Source organism: Anas platyrhynchos, chromosome 3 (assembly GCF_047663525.1).
Source record: "Anas platyrhynchos isolate ZD024472 breed Pekin duck chromosome 3, IASCAAS_PekinDuck_T2T, whole genome shotgun sequence".
Taxonomy (NCBI): domain Eukaryota; kingdom Metazoa; phylum Chordata; class Aves; order Anseriformes; family Anatidae; genus Anas; species Anas platyrhynchos.
In genome coordinates, this window is record NC_092589.1 from 14708656 (window position 1) to 14733244 (window position 24589).

A 24589-nucleotide genomic window follows, 5' to 3' on the forward strand; every position below is an offset into this window, starting at 1 on the left:
TCCTAGAACAAAGGCAATAAAAAGTATCTGGCCAGGGAAGTGGATTGGTCTGTCAATGTGTCCCCAGAACCTGCTCCAATCTTCTGACTCATTAGAGAAAAGACAGAGGTGGTTTCCAGACTCCATCCTTCAAGGAATCACCATAAAAACGTTGAATTCATTGGAGGGGGGGGAGAACGCACACTGGGATCGCTGCGAGTCAGAGCCAGTTTGTAATATCTTTGCCAAATGACTTCACGTTGTAGCCCTCCTCTGCGTGATTTATGCCGAGGACTGTCTCTCCTCAGGCATACCTCACACCACAAGCACGACTTTCCCCCTCACACAAGAAACTGTGCTCAGGCACCAGGACAGCACGTCCTTGCTCACTCCAAGTGCCCTGATGGCCGAGGCAGCTTCCCCTTGCCTGCGGCCTGCAAGGACGAGCACCGAGCTGGGCCTGGTGGTGAGGAAGAGGAGGGCTCCCCCTTCCTCCTCCACTTGCTCCGGCGAGGAGAGCTGTGTGGGAGGACCTCGTGGCGGATGCTCGGAGGCTGCAGCGCTCGTCGTGACTAGTTGCTTGCAAAAAACACGCTAGTGATACTACTGCGAGCACTCGATTTGACTATTTATATTCGTGCCTAGTGCCTCGGAGTGAGATCCTGTCAGCTTCACACGAGGGACCAAATGAATAGCAGCAATACCCACGACTAATCAACAGCAAATATTAATAACAGCTAGTGTGCTGATAACAGTAATAAACCTTAGGGATAACACAGCCCGCCTGATATTGATTTTCACAGAGGGGCACACAAAGGAGGGGTCATTTGCAAGGCTCTTGGGCAGCTCTGCCAAACGGAAAATGGAAGCAATCCCAGTAAGCAAGGAAGGCAGAAGCGCCCTTTTATTGTAATAGCAGAAAGATATATATTAAAAAAAATCGTTTTCTATTGGCTTAGTAGCAATTATTGGCCACAATTAGTTGAGGATTCATTTCTGTACGCGCATGTCAATAGAGAAATGATATGTACTTGTCATAAAAAAATAAAAGTTAGCCTGGCACAGAAAAATCTCAGCCTAATTGCATTTCCTTTCTACCGCATGAGAAGACACCAGGCAAAGGGAAGATGTGCAGCTCAGTGAGTGTGAAAACAAGGATTGTGGGAATATCCATGGAAAAGCTTGCTAAATAAGGGGGAAAAGGGGAAAGAAAAAAAAAAAGTATGCACAGACTACTACGGAGTTACAAGCAAACGCTCCCATTATGTTCGCCTTATGTAATGACAAGGGAAAGCATTTTCATTCATGAATGGAAATGCTTATGACATTTGTGGTCTAGTAATTTCCCTTTACAATCATCCGTCATCATATCTCTGGAAATCTCTGACAATTTCAGTCGTATTCCTGATATTATGTTCAGTTCTTTCTGTGTAATTTCACTTCACCTGCTCTACTGTTTTTTCCAGTCTATTAACCACCTGAAAAATGAGAAAGCTTTACCTAGCACTTTGCAGTGGGAGTATGAGTACTGTGTTATAACACCTGAAAGCACACAAACTGATATGCAAGTGCCATGCTGTAGCGTTTAAAGAAAAATCTCGTGTTTAACTGCACCATCCAAAAGCAACACGATTTGGAGCCAAGGCTACAAAAAGGGTTTGCAATGTGTGTGTGTGTGTTCTGTGTGACAAAATGCTTTAGTGAAGAAAACCTTTCTGCCAAGGGTATACTTTGTTTTTTTTTTTTGTCAGTGCCCGGCTCACAGACCGAACATACTTCCCTGTGAGTTCGAAGGAGAGCGATTACTTCTGTGCTTTGGAAATATTCACAATAGCACACAGCTGTTTTCACCGGGGTCGACTTTCACAACACTGTAATGACGGTTAAAACCGTACCAAAAATCCTTGCACAGGATGTAATCAACCTCAAATCTGCAGAGAAACATTGAGAAACTGCCTCCGAGTGCCAAGAAAAACAACAGCCGTTTACAACAGGCTCTTCCCGATGTCCACTCAGCTCAAGCCACACGTCAAGCAGGACATCTCAAAGCGAAAGTAGGGCAGACCAGAGAAGAAAAGCCCCTTGACTATTTTTAAGATTTTTCTAAGTAGTGACACAAAAAGGCTCAGGCGCTGGGCGCCACCACCGATCCCTCCTGCCCCTCTGTGCACCAAGGCTCCAGCATGGGTCAGCCCGCGAACCCGCGTCACGAGCGATAAAACACCCGTTTTCCAAGATTATTTTTTTTTTTCTTGACTCTTTCAGACACTTGGAAAGTTTCTGTCCCTCCAGCGGCAAAGCTGTTATATGTCATGTTCCTCGCTCCGAGAGCTCGACTGCTACGCCGCTGTTAGAGCCAGCCCATAGCCCCAGATTTACGGGGTTTTCGCAGGACGCCTTTCTAACCAAAAAACCTAGGTGTTCCTGAGAAAAGCTTGAATTGATTTTCACTTACCCCAGCCGCGTCTCAGCCGTTGTGGGTAAAGCAGAATGGAAAAAAGCCCTCATATGATAGTGTCTCTAAATTTACCAGAAAGAAAGGAGCTGGGGTGCTTGTCCTTTAAGTGTCTCTAAAGATGGTTTGCATAGCTGGATCTCAGCTTATCTGTGCTTTTCTGCTTTTGCTTCCATACATGGATCTGTTCCCAACAGTAACTTCAAGCTGTCGAAAAGAAGCTATCTGGCAGCTTTCAGCTTCATCCAACACATAAATGAGCAGAAATAAATAAATAATGATCTTTTTCTGCTTCAATTTGCACCTCAGAACCCCTTTTTCTTCTTTTTTTCTCCCCAGATTAACTTTTTGCTGTTTTTTTTCCAAAGTAATTCCTAGGTGGAGGCAAATAGATATGATCAAGTCCGATTTTTCTCCTCCCTTTCCTACAAGCTCACATAATTTTATTCTCAGAAATATCTTTTTTGTTGCTGTTGTTGCTTTGCTTATAGGTCAGGGTTCTGTGCGTTTATGACTTGGAAGCATTTCAATGGAATATACATCATGTCTGCAGCAAGGGAAGGTTAAGAGTCAAATTTTTGGAGAGAGAGAGATTATGGAAGAGCCACGTGACTGCTCCCGGATTAGCAGCAGTAGCAGAAGGAAGCATTCCTCTGATATTACAGTAGCCACCGTGGGACGTGCCTGAAACACTGAAGAGTGGAAGCTGCAGTTTGGAAGCTCCTCACAGATGTGTTCGGGAATAAATCACTCCTCATTCTCCTTTCCACCCCTCCATTCTCTCTAGGTTTCAGTTTCAGAAAGGGCTGATATTGGGCAAAATTATTATTATTTTTTTTGCACAGGGAGCCCTGTGTCACAGGTCAGGGAACTAGTCAGATAATTAACCTTAACTCTGCCCTTTGTTACCTCTGCTGTACAAATCGGAATGTTAAGGACTCCACTGAAAGAGCTGGACTGAATATATATATAATTATTATTGTGCATTATGGTGACAACTGGGAGCAAAGAAGATTATGGAGGACCCAACTGACTGCTTCAGGCAAGACTCTGGGTGACAGAAAATGAGTGAAAGATATTCAGGCACTTAGATACTGAAGGCTGAACATAGATGTCCACAACCAGGCCATTTGTATTGACAATGTCACCCTTGAATCTGGTGGGTTTGATTAATTGCAGAAGGAAATCCCTGATATATTCCCCCATATGAATGACCTTATTTCTTTGGGATTTTGCCTCAACATTTGTTGAACACTTAGCAGAATAAAAGTTTTGATAAGGTCTCAGAAGCTCCGCCTCCACAATTACTGATAAGCGTTGAGTTATGTTACAAATTTCCTGATTGAAGGTGATGCTAACCTAAGTGTTAGGGCTAACCAAAATGAGATAAGAAAATCAAGACTGTTGGTTTCAATTCATTGCAGAAGTGTCATCCTTATCATAAAGGCAACGTTGAAAACCGCAGGTATACATAACTTAGGAAAAACACATGTGGCTTTGGGTAATTGTAAAAAAAAAAGATGATAATGCAGCACTCTGAATTTGGGTAACCACAAGGCCAAGGGGGGCAGGCTGTTTTCTGGCTTTGATCTGCCCTTTTGCACAGCCACTGCATGTCACCCTCCGGATGAACGGCACCACCCTCTTTGAACTCAGCTCTCCACACAAGACTGGCCAAAGAGCTTTTCATATTTTCCATCAAGAGTTTTTCCATTTGTCCCTGCTAGGAGAGGTGAAGTTTGCGTCAGGGCATGCGGGTGATAAGGTGAAAGACATTTTCCTAAAGCAAAAGAAAAAATGGATGGTGGTGTTACCATGTACCCAGTGGAGCACAGGGAGGTGGAAATAAAACCCCACTGCCCTCGGTGCCCGTTGACTTGTCTCCTTCTCCCTGGTCCCCCTATATCAACCCTCCATCCACCCTGGGTCCCCAGTGCCAACCCGACCCTGCCTCTGCTGCAGTTTTAAGCCACCGAAGAGGTGTTGAAGCCTCTCTTCTGAATATCAATGTGAATTTCACAAGCGTGGTTTAAATATAGCTGCTTGCTTTCCTGGGAGACCCTGTAGCAGTATTCTCGCTGCAGCAAAAGCTGCACCATATGCCCAGCATTCGCAGCCGCTTCCCAGAGACCGCCAGGGACTTGTTATTCCGTGCTTGGCTCGCACGCTGTTCCAAAAGAAAGGCTTGCCGGGGAGAAAGGATGGAGGGACAGACTGCAGCTGACGTATTTCACACATTCAGATGTGCTGCTCAGGTGCGCCTATGCAGCGTTACACGCTGTGAGGGCCGGACACAGCTCTGAGCAACCTGATCTAACGTGGAAGGCAGCCTAGCTCCGAGCAGGGGCTGGACCTCCAGAGGTCTCTCACCACCTAAATTATCCTGTGATTCAGCGAGAAGCTCGGCTTAAAATACAGACATATGGCAGAGGCATAGTAAAGAAATATGAACACTTAAGGCACCTGGGTCAATTTCTGTCTTCCTCTTTTTATTTTTTTTTTCTTCTTTTCTTGTTTTGTTACCATTTATCTTACAAACTCTTCGAGCGTGGTCCATCTCTCATGTCATACACAGGGCTTGTCTGCAACGTCGCTTGGACTTTCCTGCCCTGCAAGTAAAAAATCTTCCTTTTTCCTACGGCAAACTGATTAAAACGCAGTTGGGCCCGTGCCCAGGTAAAGCAGAAGAAAGTCAGGCAGCCGTTCTTTCCTTGTGTTAAGTATGTAAAGCTCTGCAAGTGAGTAAGCCTTTTTCTGTTTTAGGGTAAGCAAGGATGCCTCAAACCTGGGGAGCGTCCAACTCTTAGCCATCATTAAATGATTGTGTTTCACCAAGGCATAAATTATGGCGCCTTCAGGACAAAGCTAATAGAAAAAATGCTAATTAGTGCTAGTCAGAAATGTTCCAGTGGAACATTTCCCTGTCAGAAACTCTCCCGATTAGTCAAAGTTGAAAAGTTCCAGGAGAACGTGTTGGTCTTGCTGAATCACTGATACAGCGTGGTGGGCTAGGGTGGGGTGGCAGTAAGGAATGAGGGAACTCATCAAAACCCTCTTGTTGATCCCCTGCCAGCATATCTGCCTGGCTGCAGGCCTCACGGCAGCTGTAGGGACCGGCGTTTGGGGCAATCTGCCATGCAGACCATGTGCTGGTGACTGAGTCCTGAAAACTCTTGGTTCCTGGATGGCAGCAGTAAATACAGAAGTCAGTGAGACTGCTTGTTTTCCCAGCTCCCTTGTTTGTGCAAAATGACCCATCCCTGTTTCCAGATTTGATACTCTAGTGGCTTCAATCAGAACTCCTGTGCTCCTGAAAGATGAGGCTTGGATTTTGTTCTGGGATTTCTGCTGGAGGAGAAGGAGGAACTAGCCTGATATTAGCTGTGTTTACTTGCCCTCTGTTTCCACAGGTGTAGCTTATCTGTGCTCTCCTTCCCTGATGTATAAAACCACCATGCAGTGCTTTTTCTTCATCTCACACTTCCCTGCCTCCTGACAGAGCCACCTCTGAGGCTGTGACTGTCACCACCCCAGTCCCTGTGATGTCCTTAAACTCCAAACCAGCCTCATGGGCTCCATTTCCACATCCCTTGGGACACTTACAGCTCCCTGGCCAGACTGGCACTGAGCACTGGGCTCCTGTGGTGGCAGTCAGAGGGTTCAGCTGATACCAGCACCTCCTGCACCTGCACTGCAGGACCAGGAGATCACGCATGTAACCAGCAGCATGCTTAGGTGGTGCATGCCCTGCTGCATACTTGCTCCTGGCTCTGCTAACTCTTTCTTTGCCCCACTCCTTCTGAAACCCTCCTAGCTCTCTGTATTCCCTATTTTTTTTTCCTGTAAAAATGCCTCTGGAGCTGAGGATGCATAGGAGTGACCCTTCATTCAGCTAGCACCCTCTCTCCAGATCCTAGGGCTGGCAGAAGATGGCTCAAACGCTGATCAGAGTACTGCAGTAACCAAGGCTAAGGATACCCTGAATTGCCAAGCATTAATATTTGATGCATTTCAATATTTAAAGAGCTTGATAAGATAATTTAAGAAACACTGTCACTTTTTAAATTATTTGTAGACAATTTATAATGGAGCAAATCCACTTGGAATGAACAATATTTTGGCTAGGATAGATGTATGGCTCAGACAGCTGCCTTCATTTATTTAAAACATCAGAGGGATGACAATTTTGAAAATCCTCTGCTAGAAACCTCAGATCTCAACAGGCCAGACTCCCAGCCAGCAGAAGCGAGCAGAGGATCCAGGAGGTGTGTTAAGGCTGGTTGCAGTATTGTTGAAGGAAAGTTTTGCCTTTTTGGAAACAAAGTAAAAGAGACAGAGGATTTCCCTGAAAGTTTTGTTTTGTTTTCAGTGAAAATATTTGGGTTGTCATCTAGAATTTGAAAACCACAGCTGGAAAAAAAAAAAAAAAAAAAAAAGAAAGAAAGAAAAAAAGAACTGCTGGTTGCCAAGGGAAAAAAAAAAAAAAAAAAAAAAAAAAGTTGCTGCTGTTTTTCCTGATTTATTTGTTTTCCTGGAAATGTCCTGGCGCAAGTGGCTCCAGCAGTTTTCACCTGATGAGGATCAGCCCCAACGCTGATAGCACTGCCACTCGATAAACACTGTATGAGTCTGTAGAGTTCCCTGTGGCGTCTCCCGTGCATATCACATTGCTGCTGTGTGCCGAAAGCGGAGGGCAGGGAGGTGAGGGTGCAATTCCTGCAGTGTTAAATTGAGATGCTTTGTTTAACATAATATGCCTCAGATGCACCCAGCGCACCCAGGGAGCTGTGTGAGGGAAGCTTTGGACATCATCTTGTCCAACCCTCCTGCTCGAGCAGAGCTGCCCAGAGCAGGTTGCCCAGGAAGATGCCCATACAACTTTTAAAGATCTTCAATGAGGGACACTCTAAAACCTCTCTGGGCACCCCGTGCCAAGGCCCCATCACCCACACAGTGGAGAAGTCCTTCCTGATGGTCAGGGGGAACCTCCCATGTTCCAGTTTGTGCCCATTGCCTCTTGTCCTGGCACTGGGCACCACTGAAGAAGGTGCTGAATGAAGGGAAGGGAAATGCAGAAGGCATAGAGTTATGCTTTGCTGATGCCTGCAAGCCACCTGGGGACCCCCCACGGCAGGTTTCCTTCAGGCATACCCAAGTGTCACCATCTCAGGAGCTGTCCTGGGAATCCCAGAGGCCATCTTTGGCCCTCTAGGATTAGGAAAGGAGTTTTCCGTGCTGTGGGAGGAGAGGTGTGTCTGAGGGGCTCCCTTGCTGCTGCAGTCTTGTCGGGATGATGGGATTTTGACAACCTTTCTCCAGAGTGTTTTCGTTTCTGTTCATCAGCTTGTTGGTCTGATAACATTAATCAGCACTTCTGTGGAAACAGTGCTTTCAGAGACGAACATTGTAATCAGAATGAAGAGACACTGATGAGTATTGCTAAAATTAAAGAGTCTAAATCCAGCAAAATTGCTTTCACTGGGAAAATGTATTTTTATCCGTAGGCGCCGTTATCCACTAGCTCCACGCTGTCTTGACAAAGCCAGGCATGCTCACAGTCGGAGGGGGTGGCATCTCCGTGGGAGCCCCAGCAAAGATGTTGCTCACAGCTCACATTTTCCTGGTGGTACTCTCCTTGGCATGTCAGTGCTCTCCCTCCTAACCGTGCCATCTAGCCAAACACTCACAGCAAGCAGCTTTGGCTCCCAGAGGAAGACAGTCGTGAAAGAGAAAACCCTGCCCCATGTTCATGCTGGAAGAAATTCATCCCAGACCTGGTTGTTGAAGAGATTTGCAGTGATGTTGTGCATACAACATCGTCCTGCTCCCCATTTCTCTAAGCTCCTCACTGCTCTGCTGCCCCTTCACTGGGCACTCTGGCAGCCTCTCATCCCACTCCATCTCAGAGCCACCTTCCCAGCTTTGTTCATCCACATTTTACCCCAGTCAAAAGAAATGCCCCAATCTGGCATGCTGGCAACTTCCAGCATGGGACTGAATACAATGAGACATGACGAGACATTGCGTATACATGAAGGCATAGCAAAACTGAACCCCCCTCTTACTTTCCATTCTGAGATTTCCCGGAGAAAGGGGTTGTCTCTGTTTTCCCTCTCATAGCTCCGTGCTTCTGGCTGAGATATTTTCTGGACACATTTAAGCCCTGTTGGAGTCAGCAGCTTCAGATGTAGGGAATGGAAGATGGGGTATTTTCTCACCCCCTCCTGTCACAATGGTACAAACTGGAGCAGATAAATGTTCAAATCCAGGGAGCTACGCAAGGGCACAATGTTAGCGCTAGTGTAGCTGGGATCGGGTAATTTGTGTATGAATGTGACTGAATATTAGAGGACGAGATCTATTTGTCCATAAACCTGACAAGGGTGAAGCATTTCAGAAGCATCTTGTGGCCTATAAAACCGAAATGCAAAGCCTAAGCATATCGCTGCCCACTGAAAAGCATTAAATGGCTCACAGCACAAATGCCATAAAGCTGCAAGCGCACAGCTCGGGGGCACCCTGAGCCTCTGTTTTCCTGCCCCAGCTCAGGACAAGTGAGAATTGTTTCAGTCTCCATGCGTGGCTTCCTACTTCACCGCCTCTCTGGCAAGAGTGAGGAAAGCAGAGGAGAAAACAGAATTCCTTACCTCTGGATAATACTGCTTATACTTCACACATTGCCACTTAATATTGTTAATACAGTTCATACAACACAGGATGGAGCAATATACAATTAATATAATTGCTAGATTATCATTAATAATCTCCTGCATGCTCTCAGGGGTCTGAACCAACCCCAGGCTGTCAGGGCAGCAGTCCCATGCAGCATGTCCATTCAGTGATCAAGTTTCCTAATTTTTTCTGCCTTCCCCAGGAATATTTGCTCAAAATGTTTGCTTCACTCTTAGTTGGAGGGCAGAAAGGGGAAAGAGGGAGCTGATTTTGGCTGCTGCTTCCTTTTGTACTGTCTGGGTATGCCTCTGCCCCTGGTTTTAGGGTGAGTTGATCAAACGGTGGCCTCCAGGCGCTCGGAAATGAAAAAGCTGCCTGGCTCTGGGTGAAGAACTGACCCCACTGCACCTACCACCAACCATGCACTTGTGGGTGGGAAGATGTTCCTCAAGGGAGGATATTTCAGGAGCATCTCAGCCCTCAGAGACAGCTGTCATCAGCCCACTACTGCTAACCAGTCACGACACCCAGATGCTCACCATGGGCGGCTCAGGCCTTCACCACGCCAGCAGTGACCCCAGCAACCCTGCTCTTTTCTTGAAACATAAAAAATGGGAAGCTACCAGCAGCCAGAGGGAACTAAGAAGGTACGTTAGGAAACCCTTTATCCCCTACGGGGGTGGTTCCTCTGCTGGAAGAGAGGCCTGAGGGGCTGTAGGATATCCACCCTTGGGACCACTCAAACCTCATCTGGACGCAGCCCTGAGCAACCTTACCCAAGTTGGACCACAACCCCTTCCCATCTCAATTATTTTGTGATTTCCAAGACCAGGATTTTGACAGAGAACATCTCTGGAACTAACACCTACTGCTCACCTACTGGCAGGCCCAGGGCAGAGCCAGAGCCAAGCATTTCTGTCACGGGAGTGGGCTGGCTCCAGACTTACCCCAGTGAATCCCATGCAGTGTTTTTATTTCTGCTAATTTAATATTCAGGATTGAAAAGCAGAGGAGACAGAGATTGATCACCTGATACTTTAGCGGTGATTGTTATGAATTCATTCATTTTAACTAATTTAGAATTTATTTTTCTTGTTCTTGAAGGCAGCCTTCGGATTGCTTAATAACATTACATCTAGTGACTGCAAAAATAAGTATCTGACACCTCTAGTTTGGCAGTGTGTCATCTGTATGGATGTTTTCTGATGGATAATAAAAAATACATGCTTGTTGGGAATACATGATCTATAAATCAAACTTTTCCAAGGTCTTTGATTAATGTTTGTGAGTGGTGTAAGAAAGATTGCTTTCACCCCATGACAAGTGATCCCTGCCCTGGGCTTCAGTAGTATCTACTGGCACTGAGGTCATAAACCACTTTCCATTCAATCACTTTTGTTTTCATTTCCCTATAACTTTCTGAGATGCTCACCTGTGGGGCTAAAATTTTCCATGCTGAGCCTCTGCCTGAGGGGGGCTTTAGATGCTGTATTTTGGGGGGGAGAGTGCCCAGGGCAACCAGAGGCATCATTTTCCCCTTTCTCCTTCCTGTGGCAAGGGTAGTTGGATAACATATGGAAAGTTGCATTTAAATCCTCATTCTCTCTAAAGAGACGGGTACAAGCTGTAACTGAGCTAGTGGCAACAGGCTTGCAAACACATGAAAAAAATATTAAATCAAGCATGAACTAAGGAATTGCATGGGAAGTGGTAGAGTATAGCCCTAGACCAAGACTCCCCCCCTTCCCTGCACAGCTAATGCCTATTCTCTCTCACCTGTGGGCTGCTCTGCTCCCCAGCTGGGCATCATCCCCAGGAGATGATGGGTGGGGAAGGAGGTGGGACATCTGTAAGAGAGCATAAAAGTCCCAGAATTGGCCCTTCCTTTTCCTAGTCTTGTCAATGTTATGAGTGATTTTACTGCTAAAATTAGGCAGTTTGGAGCTAGAGCTTCGGGAGGTGCTGCGGTCTGCATAGCAATTGGGAAGGTTAGTGTGCCTTTTTAGCCAGGTTATTCATTGAAACAGCAGCTTGGCAAATTTGGAATTAAAAAAAATCCCCTGTGCCTTTTCTGACCATTAAGTAGGACAGCTTAGGCTTTAGATATGCAACAGCCTACCTTAAATGCTATTGTCAAGGACAATACCTCGTGCCAGTCACCAAGGTAACACTTGCTTTTCCAAAGCTCCTCTGAGTTTCTGAGCTGCCTGGTGCTTCTACACTCGGAGCATAACTGTGAGCTCTCTTCCAGTGAAATTATCTGTGTCCCTGCATGGGATTGTCTCCATGTTCCTGTTGGAGCAGGGTGCTGGACTAGAGGACCTTCAGAGGTCCCTTCCAACCTCAACCATCCCATAATTTTTATTTATCCCAAATATAGAAGGATTTTAATCTGTCCCTGGAGGTTTTTTCAATTTTCATGTGGATAGTTGTAACAGTGTACAGCATCTAATCAGCTTGGAGTTGTTGAAGGTTATGGTAGCATGTGTTGCCCACAGGAGCTGCAGGAATCATATTGTTGCTCTTCAATGCCTTTTTAAATACGAATGCTACACCCAAGTCATGCACCATCATAAGAGCTGAAGAAAGGTCAGGTCCAGTAAAAGAGGCAGTGGTGTGTGGTCAGCATGCTGCCTTTCAGGAAGTGCCCACGGCCTCTGCTTTGTCCAGGGTGCAGGGGTGAGTGTGTTTCACACCAGGATGCTGGAGAAAATTTCACTGAATGAGTGTTGAGTCATGAGAAAAGTGTCCTTGAAAAACCATGGTTTGCCCATGTTGGATCCTAGCAACTCTTCCAAGGATGGTTAAAAAGACCTTTGAATGCAAGGGAAAGAAATAGCGGTAGCAATTTGCTTATAATGCTGATGTTCTGGTGAACCTATACATCTGATGACAATGCTAGTGCCACGCTTACTTGGCACCAATATTATATGCAGGCTTCCCTGAAGCAGTCCATTGACTCACGTGATATTAACTGTTTTTTTCTGAAATTGATTTTTTTTTTTTTACTGTAGACCACGAGCAGCCATGTCTTCTTCACAATGCTTGGGGGGGAAAAAAAAAGTTGGGCTTTTGGAGAAACTTCTTTCTTGGAAGGAAGAAGCAAGGTTTCTAGACTTGCCACCCTTTGCCTGGTTGTTCCATGTTACAGTAGATGGAACAGAGGTGTGAAGGGAAGACCTAGTGCTTTCTAAAGCTATATGTGCTAGATGCTGTAGCTATGGATGCTCTGTGGCAAGAGAACGTGAGGCCATAGGGCAAGGATCTTGTGCTGCAAATACTGTTGAAGACGTAGTGCAAAAAGGGGAATTAAGCATATGTCTTCCTCTATGCTAGTCTGCCTGTGCATACAGATCAAGTCTGTGGCCTGGTCTTTCCAGACAAGCTCTCACTCCAGCATCCTACCCTGACTTTTCCTGAGTATGTTGTTGCCACTAATGAAAGCGATGTTACCTAACGAAAGCCATTTATAAAAGTTTACCACATGCACTTTTTTTCCTCTTAACCTTCTTTTAGTGCTTTACTCTGAATAAGCCTGCTTCTGATCGCTTGCAGCCTGGAAAACCCAGCTAGCTGAGATGGCACCTTTGCTGATATCCTTGCTCTCTGCTGGCAAAGCACTTGCAATTTCTGTTTGACTCCCTGCCTGCCCGCTCCCAACAATTATCCTTGGTTAACAGTGTTGCTGTGCCACAGCCTCCTTGGTGTCATCTCCTGACTTTAGGAGATTAAATAGCACAAGCAGCTGAGGATATGTGGATGGGCGCCAGAGAACGAAAGCTGAAAGAATTAGTTTTTATGGTTTATTGAGTATAGTGGCATAGTGAGGCTTGTCTAGCAAAGCTGGAACAGCTGGCTTTTTGGATAACTTCAGTCATTTTAAGGCCATCTTTTTTGAAGGTTTTAGTGGGCACCTTTTAATTCTTGATGGTCTGTCAGCTGGAGGCTATTGGCTGCCCTGCTGTGTAGCAGCTGGTGCTTGGTGCAGGTGGTCTGGATGTGCTGTTGGGAGGGTGGCTTTGGTGCTCTTTCTAGTCAAATGGGTGCTTTAGTGAGGAAATTGACCACATATACAAAGCACAGTTTGTTCCCGAATTTGTCCTTTCCTAACTTTTATGGCTACGTGTAGCCACAGAAGTGCAGCAGATCCTGTTGTGGCCTATTGTAGCATTTATTTGATGACCAGCCATCTCTTAGGGAGACCTCACTAAGTATTGGGTTAGTGGGCAGGTAACAAACGCATGTTATGAGGGTTAGTCCACCAGGAAACTTAAGTAATCGTGTAGCTTTTTTTTTTTTTTTTTTTTCTCCAGCATTATGCTTGCCAGTTCAGATGAGAAGATGTGATATCTTCAGATTTAGCGATTAAAAATATCTGCATAAAAAGATACACTTCTTGCAATGGTATCATGCTTTTAGCTAAACCCTAACCTTAGCTTAAAGTCTGGAGAGGCCTTCTGGATTAACCTTACCTTTTCAAGCCCACAGAGTTATTCACAGTGGTCTGAGCTCTTAAGGTTACCAGAAGTGTAAGGATTCTGGTTTAAAAACATCCAAGCAATTTTACATCTGTGCTTCAAGTTTATCTGGAAGCAGTGACAGATTCTTAATAATTTCAACTCCGTTTGCAGAGCTAATCTGCAGTGTGATCCTGCTAAAGCTTCCTATCTGCCTGGAACCGAGTCAAATTGTGCTGTGACAAGCATGGGAGCAGCCGGTGTGCTGTTGGCATCAGCCTGAGTGTCTCTTCAGAAGGAACATATGTTCTCCAGTACAGCCACTTCATTTGCTCTTCCCTTGCTAACTTTTACTGTATATTTTTCCCCCCCTTGATTAAGAACTTTGACTTTCTGAGAGATTTAAAATTTTTCCCTTATCTCTGGAGGTGGGGAAGGGCAGATGCTAAGAGACAGAAGCTTTTGTTGATGAAACTAATCAGATTTCCCTGTCCTATCTAAGAAGGAAATTAGAATAAAGACACCAGTAATTTGAGCAATGTTGTGTAAGAGCTCCATGATGGCAGGTTGTTAAAACTACACCGCTGTTCTCCAGTAAAGGAGGAAAATTATGTGGAGTTGCACTAGGTTGATGAATAAAACTCTAAAGACTCCAGAGTCTTCAGTTTGGCTCAAGGATGTTCTCCAAGCTTCGTGGTAGCACTGGATTTTGCAGGGGATTCCCAGGCACATTAGCAGAAATCATAATAATGAACAGAATTAGTGGGTGCATGGGAATGAGAAATAGAGCTGTGATGAAGCTAGAAGGAAAGTCCTTTACATATAAATGTTTTAAAAGGTAGAGGAGGAATGAGCACTGATTTTCTCCATGGGGAGAGGTTGGTTGTGGAATCTCCTGCATGTCTTTAACAGAAAAATATCTTTTTTTTGGGTGTGTGTGTGAAATCTTCAGTGTGTTTATGTATTTTTGGTCTCTAAATTATGAGGCACTAATCACAAAAAGGATCCAAGGATTTGAGGTATTGTGTTATAGCTCTGAAAACATCTGTTCACATCTCAGCATGGTCAAAAAAGGCAAATGGGATGTAATTATTAGGAAAGATATACAGAGGAAACCAAGTGACACCATTATACTGCTATACAAATCCCACCTGTGCCTCAGACTTAGACATGGCACAAACCTTTGCATTCTTGGAGAATAACAGTGGTGCAATAGAGGGATGGAAAGAGGAGATCTGGGAGCCAAAATTTGGGCAAATACTCTTTTAAGAAGAATTTCAATTACTATTAATAAGAATTAAGAATTAAAAAGAATTACTATTATTCAGTTGGGAAGAAAACAACTGAAAGGGCTGTGCTCAAGTCCTCTCTGTTCACCGATAGGAACAGGGATTGAGTAAATAACTGAAAAATGTTCAAATACTTGAAGGGAAAAAAAAAACATACATTAAAATAGTCAGAAGGAAGGATCCTTTCCCATGCATTGCATAACGAAGCTGTGAAACTCCTCAACAGAAGATGCTTCAATCAATCATTCAATCAATAAATTAGGAGCCTCATCCAGAGATAACCTGTCAGAGGTTATTTAACATGATAATAGCTATTGTGGCTAAGATGCCAGGCAAATATAGTAAGAAAGAGGTGCTAGTCTGGTATCCCCCCTCGAATTTGTCACTGGCAGCATGTGATCACACAATGCAGGCGGATTTATAATGAATCTCTCTGGTCTGTATACCTCTTAAAAAAAATAGCTTTTCTCTCTCTGCATTTTCCTTCCTGCTATTGTGTTTCAAGCTGTTCAGAGGAGGGATGATGTGTCATTATGTGAATTTACAGAAATAGGCATGTTGGGACCCTCCTTTTTGTTGGATTCTCCGCTGTAATTCCTACAAAGGGTACCGATGGTAATAGCTTACAAGGACAGATGGCACTGAGATATTTGCAGCATTATTTGAGACAATGAAATCTATTTTGTTCTACACAATCTCAAGAGCCCAGGTACAAGGTCTCTTGCAGTCAGCTTTTTCCATGTGCCCCTGAATGAGTTGGAACAAGAATGCAAAATGTGATTTAACAGTTTTAGTGGTTGTTCTCAAAAGCGATGGCATTTCGGCGGCGTGGGATCCCATTGCGTGCATTTTTTTCCTGAGTGTAGGTATCTTCTGGAGTGAAGGCACTTTGCACGTTGTGAGTTATTCTAGCAGTGATTGCTTTCAGAAGTGTGAAAATTTCTGTTTATTTCTACCGCTTGCTAATCCTGTTTTGGCTGGTGCAACCCTGCAAGGAGTAGTTCGCTCCATGGGATGTGTTACTCGGAAATGATCCATACTATTGCTGAGATCTGGGAAGTGCTTTGATCCGCTTTGTGAAGTGCTTCACTTGCAAAGCAAACCTAGCGAGTGTTTCGCTCGCTGCCAATGCGGTGCAAAGGAGAAAAAACACTCAGCTGTTTTCTTATCCCTTTGCTGGATATGGACAATTTTGCTTCTTGTATGATTGCTAGTCTCCAACCTGGGAAGTCTCAAAAAGTCTGTCTTTGTCGGTATAAGCTAAGCTCCATCATTCAGCATCAGGCGAATGTTCAGAGCAGATGTCCTCCAAATTGTCCCTGCTCTGCGTGGTGGGTGGCAGATGAGCCAGGAGCGTGTACGCAGAGCAGATGAGTTATTTGACTGCTTAGAGAGGAAATTGGAAGAAGGATGGAGCCGGCTGCCAGGCTCACAAATGAACCACGTAGGAGTTGCTGTATTGTGATGTGCCTCTTGTCAGTGTCCAGTAGCAGCTGCTCCAAAAGCAAGGTTGAGGAAGGACTCCAGCAAGTGTCTCATGGCCAGTTCCCAGGAGAAGCCAAATTTTGGGGGAGGGTTTTCAAAAAGATGGGGTCTCGTGTACCTTTGAGGAAAACGAGTGCCCTTTTAATCCCTTGGATGAGTGGTGGTTGAAATAGGATTCCTTAGAGCTTCCTGGTGGACGGTGGTCCCTGACTGCTGCTGGTTTAAGGCATTTGGCCTCATTTTTTCTCAGCTACCTTACTGTAAGGTTGGGGGAAATAAGCACATCTGCCTGCACAGTAAGCTTTGTGCTAAGCAGCGTTACAATATTGCAGAGGGTGCAGAACGCTGAATTTTAAACTAGAGGAGAGACATTCATCTGTCAGGTCTGAACAAGACAGACATCCTGTGGACAAAGGGAACATTTCATTAAAGCAAACAAAGAACACAATAAAACCCATCTAACGAACACACAAACAAGCAACTTTGTGATGGGCAGACTTGCATATGCATTCCTGGGGACTTTTTGCAGTTCTACTTTGAGCTGGGAGAGACTCCAGGAGTCATAGCATCTCTTTCCATAAACCGTGTGAGAAATATAACTCAAAATGTGCTGTAAATTTAAGAAAGGTTAAACACCTTTGGAATAGCTAAATAACTCTTCTCTTCATGGTACAATAATTTAGCATCAAGGCCTGCATCTGGAGACAGAGGAACAAATTGTGCTGCTTCTGTTTTTCTGCTGATGGACCCTGATTTCTGTCTGGTAGCTGTTCCATATGGCTTATTACTTTTACTACCTTTTCCATATTAATAGCATCCTTGCTTTCCTGACGTATATTTCTTGTGAGAGCTGTCAATTCCTCTTACCCTCACCAGTGAACGAGTCTGGCAAACATGTTTATGCGCTGGATCCACTGCCAGCTCCTCCGGAGCAAAGCGAAACTGAGGTTACTGCAGCTGGTGTCCAAATCTGCTGACACTGCACTCCCTTGGGAACAACCTGGTTTACTTAATCAGAAAGTCTATGTGGAGCCTTGTGAGGTGGAGAGCTGAGCCCACGTAGGGAAAACAGACAAGGCAGGGTAGAAATGTGATGCTGGATGGTGAAGGAGAAACTTAAAGGAGAGACCAGCCCCATGGGTACGGAGGAAAAGGGTTCTTCAGGTCCCATTTGGAGTTAACAAAATGAACCCAAGGGCAAAGGCAATTCCTCCTAGATGCATTTGAATTTTAGGCTACTTGTACACTTTGTTAAAGGCTCTGTCTAGCACTGAACTGTGAAATCCAGGCAGCCATAACTCTAATAGGATTTCTTTACAGTGTGGCAATTATGGTGATTGATACGGATAAATGTGATCTTGAAAGAGCATTAATGAGACAATAGAGCTCAATACTAAATCTCAAATGCATTTTGAGAATGAGAACACCAAGGTAGATTGTGCAAGTGTGTCTATTTGCACTTGGCTCTCTCGTTTTTGTCTGTTTTTTTTTTTGTTCCACAAAACTTTTAGCGGTGACCTCGGCCGCACTGACATGGATTATTGCTCTCTGAGAAGGCTGCGCTGTGACAGATGTGCTTACCTGCTCACACCAAAAGGATGTAAGTTAAAGTATATATGCTGCTGTCTAATATCTTTTTAGAGGGAAGTAAAAATTTTCTGGAACACTTTCAGCAGTAGCAAGAGGAAAATGTGAATCTATTACGGGAACATATAAAAAAAAAGCTGCTCACACAAAATTTTGTGAGCAGAAGTGTAGAGATCAGGTGCTCTGCAGAAAAGCAAGACGGGCAGAGTTAGGCTGAACCATGCATTGCATCTAGTAATGGAGTTTGCAAACATATTAATTTGGCTCTATAAACAACCAATTCAGAATTGAAATGCATGACCAGTTCTTTGCAAACCTTTGTGAGCTGGAAAAACCGACCTGTAGCAGATTTCTCATCTAGCACCAGCTTCTTTCCAAGCTTCACCGTCTCTGAAAGCCTGCTAACCTCAGCCTGCTTTCCCTCCAGTGCTAAGTTGGGTGAGAGAATATTTGTGCAAGAGGAAAGCATCATCCCAAGTGCAAATGTCGAGCTCTCCCCTTCTCCTGGAGCTCCTGGCGGCTCCTGCTGAACAGGCTGCACTCCCCTCTGCTGGAGGGAGGCTCAGAGCTTGGCAGGCGAGGAGCTGCCTTGGCTTGCCAGGGGAAGACAGAAACCATGCTCTCGCCTCAGCGAGGGAGGTTTTTTCTTGCACTGACTGCTGAAGAGCTCGGTGAGAGGCGGAAGATGCCGTGTCCTGTCCCTGGCAATGCACGCGTGCAGCTTAACGACTGTATTTTGCTGGCATGGATTTCTTACTCTTGTCACCGTGAGATTTTTCTCTCTCAAATACTATATTTAACCTGATGCTTTGTCATGCTGCTGTCTCTGAACAACAAGCAGACATCTTTAGCGAGCTAGCTGCAGTATTTCCCAGATCTATGCCCTTTAATAACCTTACTAGATTTTTCTTGCTAGTACGTATTATCATACCTTTATCCAAATCGTGGAAAGATCTCATGTGATTTCAGTCTTCTCAGTGCGTCTGGACATGTTTGGAGTTGGAGTGCTCCAGGATCGTAACTAGTACGAAACAGTGGTGGTAGAGAAGATGGAGGCACACTTGGGAAATAGGAGTATTTTTTTTATTATAAAACCTCAAGAAATTCAAATGTCAGGTTCTGAGTGTGACATCGAACGTGTCACAACCTGGGCCACCAAAATTTACCCTGTTACCAGATGCTGGGCTCCCAACAGGTTTGTCTCCAGTGAGGCATGCTGGGTTGTTCTGGAAGTGCCAAGCACTGTAGACTCGTCCAGTGCTCTGACTGTACTCACAATAACAGCCAGGAAAAAAGAAAATTACAAAGAAAAAAGCACCAGTTTCTAGTTCTCTTTTGGAAGAAGGACCTTTAACCTGCTGGAAGAAAGAGCTCATTAGTACCCACTGTCTTCTGGTGATGGTACTTCCAGCTAGCAATTATCTTGAGGGTGGGAACCACTTCACACAGGCTGTCTTTCCTGATGCTTCCAGGTTTCTAGGACAGGAGCATTCATCACAGTTGCTGGTTCATCACTCATTGTGTCCACGTTTTCTTTTTTTTCTAATTGCAGCTCTTCACTGAACATCTTGAGTGTGGCAGAGATATCTGTACAGGGTCTAATGCTGAACCTGAAGAGACAAAAACGTATTGTCTCATGCTAAAGCCACTTTATTTTTACTCAGGCCAGAAATATTTATCTCCTCCCTGTGGGATAAAAAGAAAAGTCTCAGTAGGACAGTGTATTTGGGGTTTGGCACTGGAGACCGACTTGGGAGAATGGGGTGTTAATTCTGAGATTCCTTGCTGTTGCTGGTACAGCTCTAACCATTTGCTTTATTTGATGATGGTGCTTTTCATTGTTGATATGCCAAATTCAGCAAAACGAGTTGTGCTGGAATCTGTTGTCCTTGGATCACCCCTCTGAGTTCAGGTGTTAGATTGGACAGACACTGCAAATAAGAAAATGGTGATTTCTCACCAGAGTGATGTGCTGTAGCCTGACATTAGGACTTCTTGGAGCTCTCCTTAGTATGCTGTAAAAAAATCTGTAGCATAGAGATATTTATTAAGGAATTTCTTTAGCCCATGTTGGCTTTCTGGGGTTGGAAACTCGCCTGACACATATTGAATTATATTGGAATATTGCCATTACTTTGCTGAAAGCTGGATATGATATTTTTTTTCTTAACATCCATTTTGATGATCTTAAACAGTCTTAGAAATTGAGAAATGAGAGCTGTCTTTGGAAGTATGTGACTAGTGACAAATGAATCAGCACTTTTAACAGAGTCAGTAGGATGGCTGTGGATTGCAAGAGCCCTCCAACTGCCTGTTCTGGTGGTTTGCACTGTATCAACGAGGAACCACTTTAAAAATTTCTGTATTCAGGCAAAACAAAGGGAAAAAGTATGAAGAGAGGGAAATACTTATCACCGGGTATTTTCAAAACTTGACAGAGCAGGTTGCCCATGCCCAAGCTCTGAAGCTGCCCTACTTGGAGCATGAAGTTGGACTAGAGATTCCTGTGTTACTCAGTGATTCTGCAAATTTTCCCGAATAAGTTCTCAAGCTAGAATCTTTTTTTTTTTTTTAATTGTCATGGCCTTGGAGGTGGCAGAAATGAAGAAGGTCAGGATCTATCTCAGCCAGGCTCACCTTAGTTCTAGGCTGAGGAAATCATAAGCTTGGATATGATGCTCATAATCCTACTGAAAGGGATTATGGAGCCCTGGTGGTGAAAGACTGTGCAGAATCCTTGATCAGAATCAAAACAGCAGCACTCCTGCTTCCAAGGGATCTGCAGATCTCACAAGCAAGATATATTGCAACCGTAATAGCAAATGTTATTCAACTGTATGTCAGCAGAGTTACATTCGATAATGGGGTTGTCGAAGCTAAATCAAAATCGGTCCCAAGAGAGAACTAATTCTGGGTTCTACATGGGAAATATATTTCTACATGGGAAAAGAAATGAATGTATAAACATCCACTTATATAAAATTTGACTCGGACATCAAAAGTCTTCCTTCATAAATATCCACACATTTATCTTAATAGGTCTTAATATCTGTTGGAGGTTGCGCTGGGGGACTGTAAAAATGCCTGAGAGCAGATCTGAGCAGATGTGTGCCACATGGCGTGCTGCTCCACGGGAAGGAAAGGCTGAGCCAAAGTCCTTTTTGGTGACACTGACTTCAGGAGCTCTAGCAAACTTACGTCAACAGGTATTGGAGCTCACCAACACCCTTACTCGCCTAAATTACTTCTCAGCATTTCCAGTCTCAATGGGGGAAACGTTATGGTGTCCAAATACACCAAACTGTTGAAAATCTCACACAGGACCAAAGGAGAGGATGTGCTGTCAGGATTAAAAGCAGTGAGTGTTCACTAAAGTCAGTGTTGGGACATCTGCAGCCCACAGGACTATGCAGCAAGTGGTAAGAGTCCACCCGTGGCCAAGGAGAGTGTCTGGAGATCGAGGACAGAGGCATAAGGCTGGGTATATTTCCAGGCTATTTATATCAGACTGAAAACCAAGATGTGTAAGTTCATTTTAAGGCAGGGTATGTGCTGAATGTCAGAAGTTCCTTGTTAATAAGCGCGGGCAAGGGCTCAGATGCCTGTGCAGTGGGAACAAAAGCAGAACCATGCCTAAGCCCTCAAAACCAGGCACAGGACGAGCAGCCAGCAACCTCCGAGCATCACGGGACATCCTCCCGCTGCTTCCTCAAAGCCCCTCACGCTTACTGTTTCGTCAGTTTCTGAAAATCAGCCACCGCTTTCTGTGTGGCCTCTCTGATTGCTTTCCAGTGTTGATCGAGTGTCATTAAATAACCAAACCATAACTTTTTCAAAGCATTTAATCTTAAACAAACTCAAGGTTATAAGTCACGCTGTATAAAGATGACTGCTTCCCCAATTGGCTTGAAAACTAGAGCTGCCCGTCAGGGAAGGAAAATGGTCTTTCAGTTTGTTGAATATTCTGGATTGGTTTATTTGTTTCCTCCTGTCATTTCAAAGGGCTCAAAACAGGCCTGTATTGTGGAGTTTTTTCTTGGTGCTTCAGGAGCTATTCTGGAAATACTTCACCAATGACATATCAGTCTTGACTTCTTTTTCATTTGAAAACTTCGTTTTCAGGTGATTTGCACATTTTTTTTGCATCTCTTACATGTGTACGCTGTCTCCCAGAGCAGGGACCTGGGATGTTTTTCTGCCTGCCCTCTCTCTGCTGCCTTGTTCAAGGGGTTGCAAACTTAACTATAAGGGGATGATGCAGTGCCCTGTCCTCAAATCCCTGGGTTCCTCCAGCCAACATCATGCTCTTGAATGTTGCCTGGAATCACTCAAGAAATTCTCAAAAATCCTCAGAATCTCGAAAGTTCTGTGAAAGGCTGTCCCCCTGTGCAGAAAACCACCTCTACCCAATTATCTGGCCTAGAAGGGAGCTTTAGAGGCTGCTTCAGAATATGAAAGAGTCACCACCTGTAGTACCTGCACTTCAAACTCAGAGTCTGTATTTCAGAAAGGACTAGAGCTAGGTGATAAAGTTATCTATTGGTACATGCATGGTACTTTGCTCCTGAGCCTTTTTCCTGACACTGCCTTGCAGAGGATTACTTTGAGGAAGATGGTAAATTGAATTCATCCTGTGAGGAATCTGCATTTGGAGCCTTCATTCACTTATTAAAGCAGAGGCAGTGTTTAACATTTCTTCGATGCAGTATTAGAGGGAGGTGAATGAATTATTGAATGAACTATCTTCAAAAGTTCCCTGAGGCTTATATCATCCTGCACTTATCAAAAGTGCAGTGCCTGCTGTGCTCAGATAATCCATTTATAAAGCTTTTAAAAATATTTAAGGGTGAACTTTGTCTTTTTTAAAGTCTTTTCTAAAAAAAAAAAAAAAAAAAAAATTAAATTGGGAATAGGAAACCGACAAAATCTCATTGTTTAAAAATTTTGATGTTTGCTCCCAATTCCCAACAGCCCCCTCTATTCTTCAAACTGCGTTTTTTTCCATAATGTTATTTTGAATAAGATAACTTCAGTTTGCCATCTGTGGTTACCGGATGTTGTTCAGGCTGTATCGTACACCTAGAAATCTACCCTGCGATCCAGGATGTGATAAAAACTGCCTGTTGGCAAGTGTGCAGGGTGCTAAGGCTAGGTGCTATCTCACATCGATTCACAGAAGTGTTGGTGGGAAGGACTGCTGGCAATCTGCAATCTAACCGCATATTGCAAACACTGGATCAGGGCAGCTGCAGCTTTACCACAACTGGGGATCTTCCTCTCAGCTTCCTTGGTCACCCAGGGGACTTTCTGGGGAAGAAATTTCTCTGGATGTCCTCCGATGCATCGTCTCCCAAGAACACTGCTCATCATTGCTCTAGCTGCCCTTCGTGCAGCTGTCAGCTGCTATCTGATGTCTCCTTACCCTCCTCTTCACTGACTGTGCAAACATAACTTTGCAATGTTTTTTTTTTTTTGTTTGTTTGTTTTTCTGAATTAGGTGCTGCTTTGTCATTGCTATGGATAGGGTGGTGAGTGTTGCTTCCTCCGGGTGTTTTGTCCTTTTCCTGCAGTTGCTGGATTTCAGACTGCTGCTCGTAAGGGTCAGTCCCTAAACTGACAGTGAAATTCAGCTCAAAGTCTCAAATTGTGTAGCCAGTCACCGTGTGTCCAGTTGCAGGGGCTGATGATCTAGAATAGATGTTGCTTCCAGGTGTAATTTGAAGTCAGCTCAGTAAAAGCTTAGTGGAGGTAAAATCTAAGTGATTTCATTAATGCTGTTGGCTTAAAACAGATGTAAAGCTTATTGTTTGATCCTGAATTTTAAGCTGGGACTGTTTCAAACATTGCAATATAAAACTTAATTTTGTATTGATTCAGACCTCTACTTTTGCTGTTTTTACAGAACGAGCTGGAAGTATTTGAAGAACAAAAAGCTGAACTGTCCTGCTTGTGCTGGGACTGCTCTCTCCCCTAGCAGGAGAGAAAACACTTGTCTGTTAAGGACGGTGAAAGGTGCTCTTACAGCAGAATGAACAACACTGATGTTAGAGCATGTGGAATTAAGCTGAAGGTAAATGTGACTTTTAAGTGGTTTTATGTTATCCCAGCTCCTTGAGGGCAAGTGACTAAATGGCTGCATGTCTAATAAATAATTATCAACCTAAATTGAATAATAAATCCAGTCACATAAAATCTAATTTTTCATACTATATATATATTCTGCAGTCACTCCAGTTCTTGCTGTGGTTCATCAAGTTGCAAAGATGTCCGGTATGAATGGATAAGAGCCATTTGCCTTGATTTAGGGTTTTCATCTGCTGCACAAGCTGGGAAATTAATTGAAATGGGCGTTCACACTGCAGGGGAAGCAATCCTCAGTTGATTGAGAGAGACAATGACAACTTCCAGTTTCTAAAGGGCAGTCTTCAGATGACTATGGCTTCTGGTTCCTTGAGGGAGCAGCCCTCTCATGTTTCCACAGCCTCTCTTTAATGGTTTGCTCCTTCAAACAGTGGAGGAATGGAGTGAGTGCTTCTCACCAAGGCATTTTCAGTGGTTTTGGGCACTGTTGTTGTTTGATTCCTAGAGGAGTTGAGTGAATGAGTCCTGAAGGTGTAGAATAAGAAATGTCTATGGGAAAGACTCCAGCACCTCGGTGAATTCTG

At 44.3% G+C, this 24589-nt stretch overlaps 1 protein-coding gene and 1 long non-coding RNA gene across 5 annotated transcripts in view; one reads left to right on the plus strand and one right to left on the minus strand.

The window, feature by feature from the left end:
- SLC8A1 (solute carrier family 8 member A1) overlaps positions 1-2588 on the minus strand; it is a 104205-nt gene extending 101617 nt beyond the window's left edge. The window contains exon 1 of the mRNA XM_072035376.1: positions 2435-2588. Coding sequence (XP_071891477.1) covers positions 2435-2487 — 53 coding nt within the window. The 5' untranslated portion in view covers positions 2488-2588. The remainder of the gene's footprint in view (positions 1-2434) is intronic.
- Positions 2589-11004: 8416 nt separating this feature from the next.
- The window catches only part of LOC106017872 (uncharacterized), a 30136-nt gene continuing 16551 nt past the window's right edge, over positions 11005-24589 (plus strand). For all 4 annotated transcript variants that reach the window (XR_005264887.2, XR_003496129.3, XR_011808028.1 and 1 more), the window contains exons 1-2: positions 11005-11094; positions 23827-23994. This is a non-coding gene — a long non-coding RNA (uncharacterized lncRNA). The remainder of the gene's footprint in view (positions 11095-23826; positions 23995-24589) is intronic.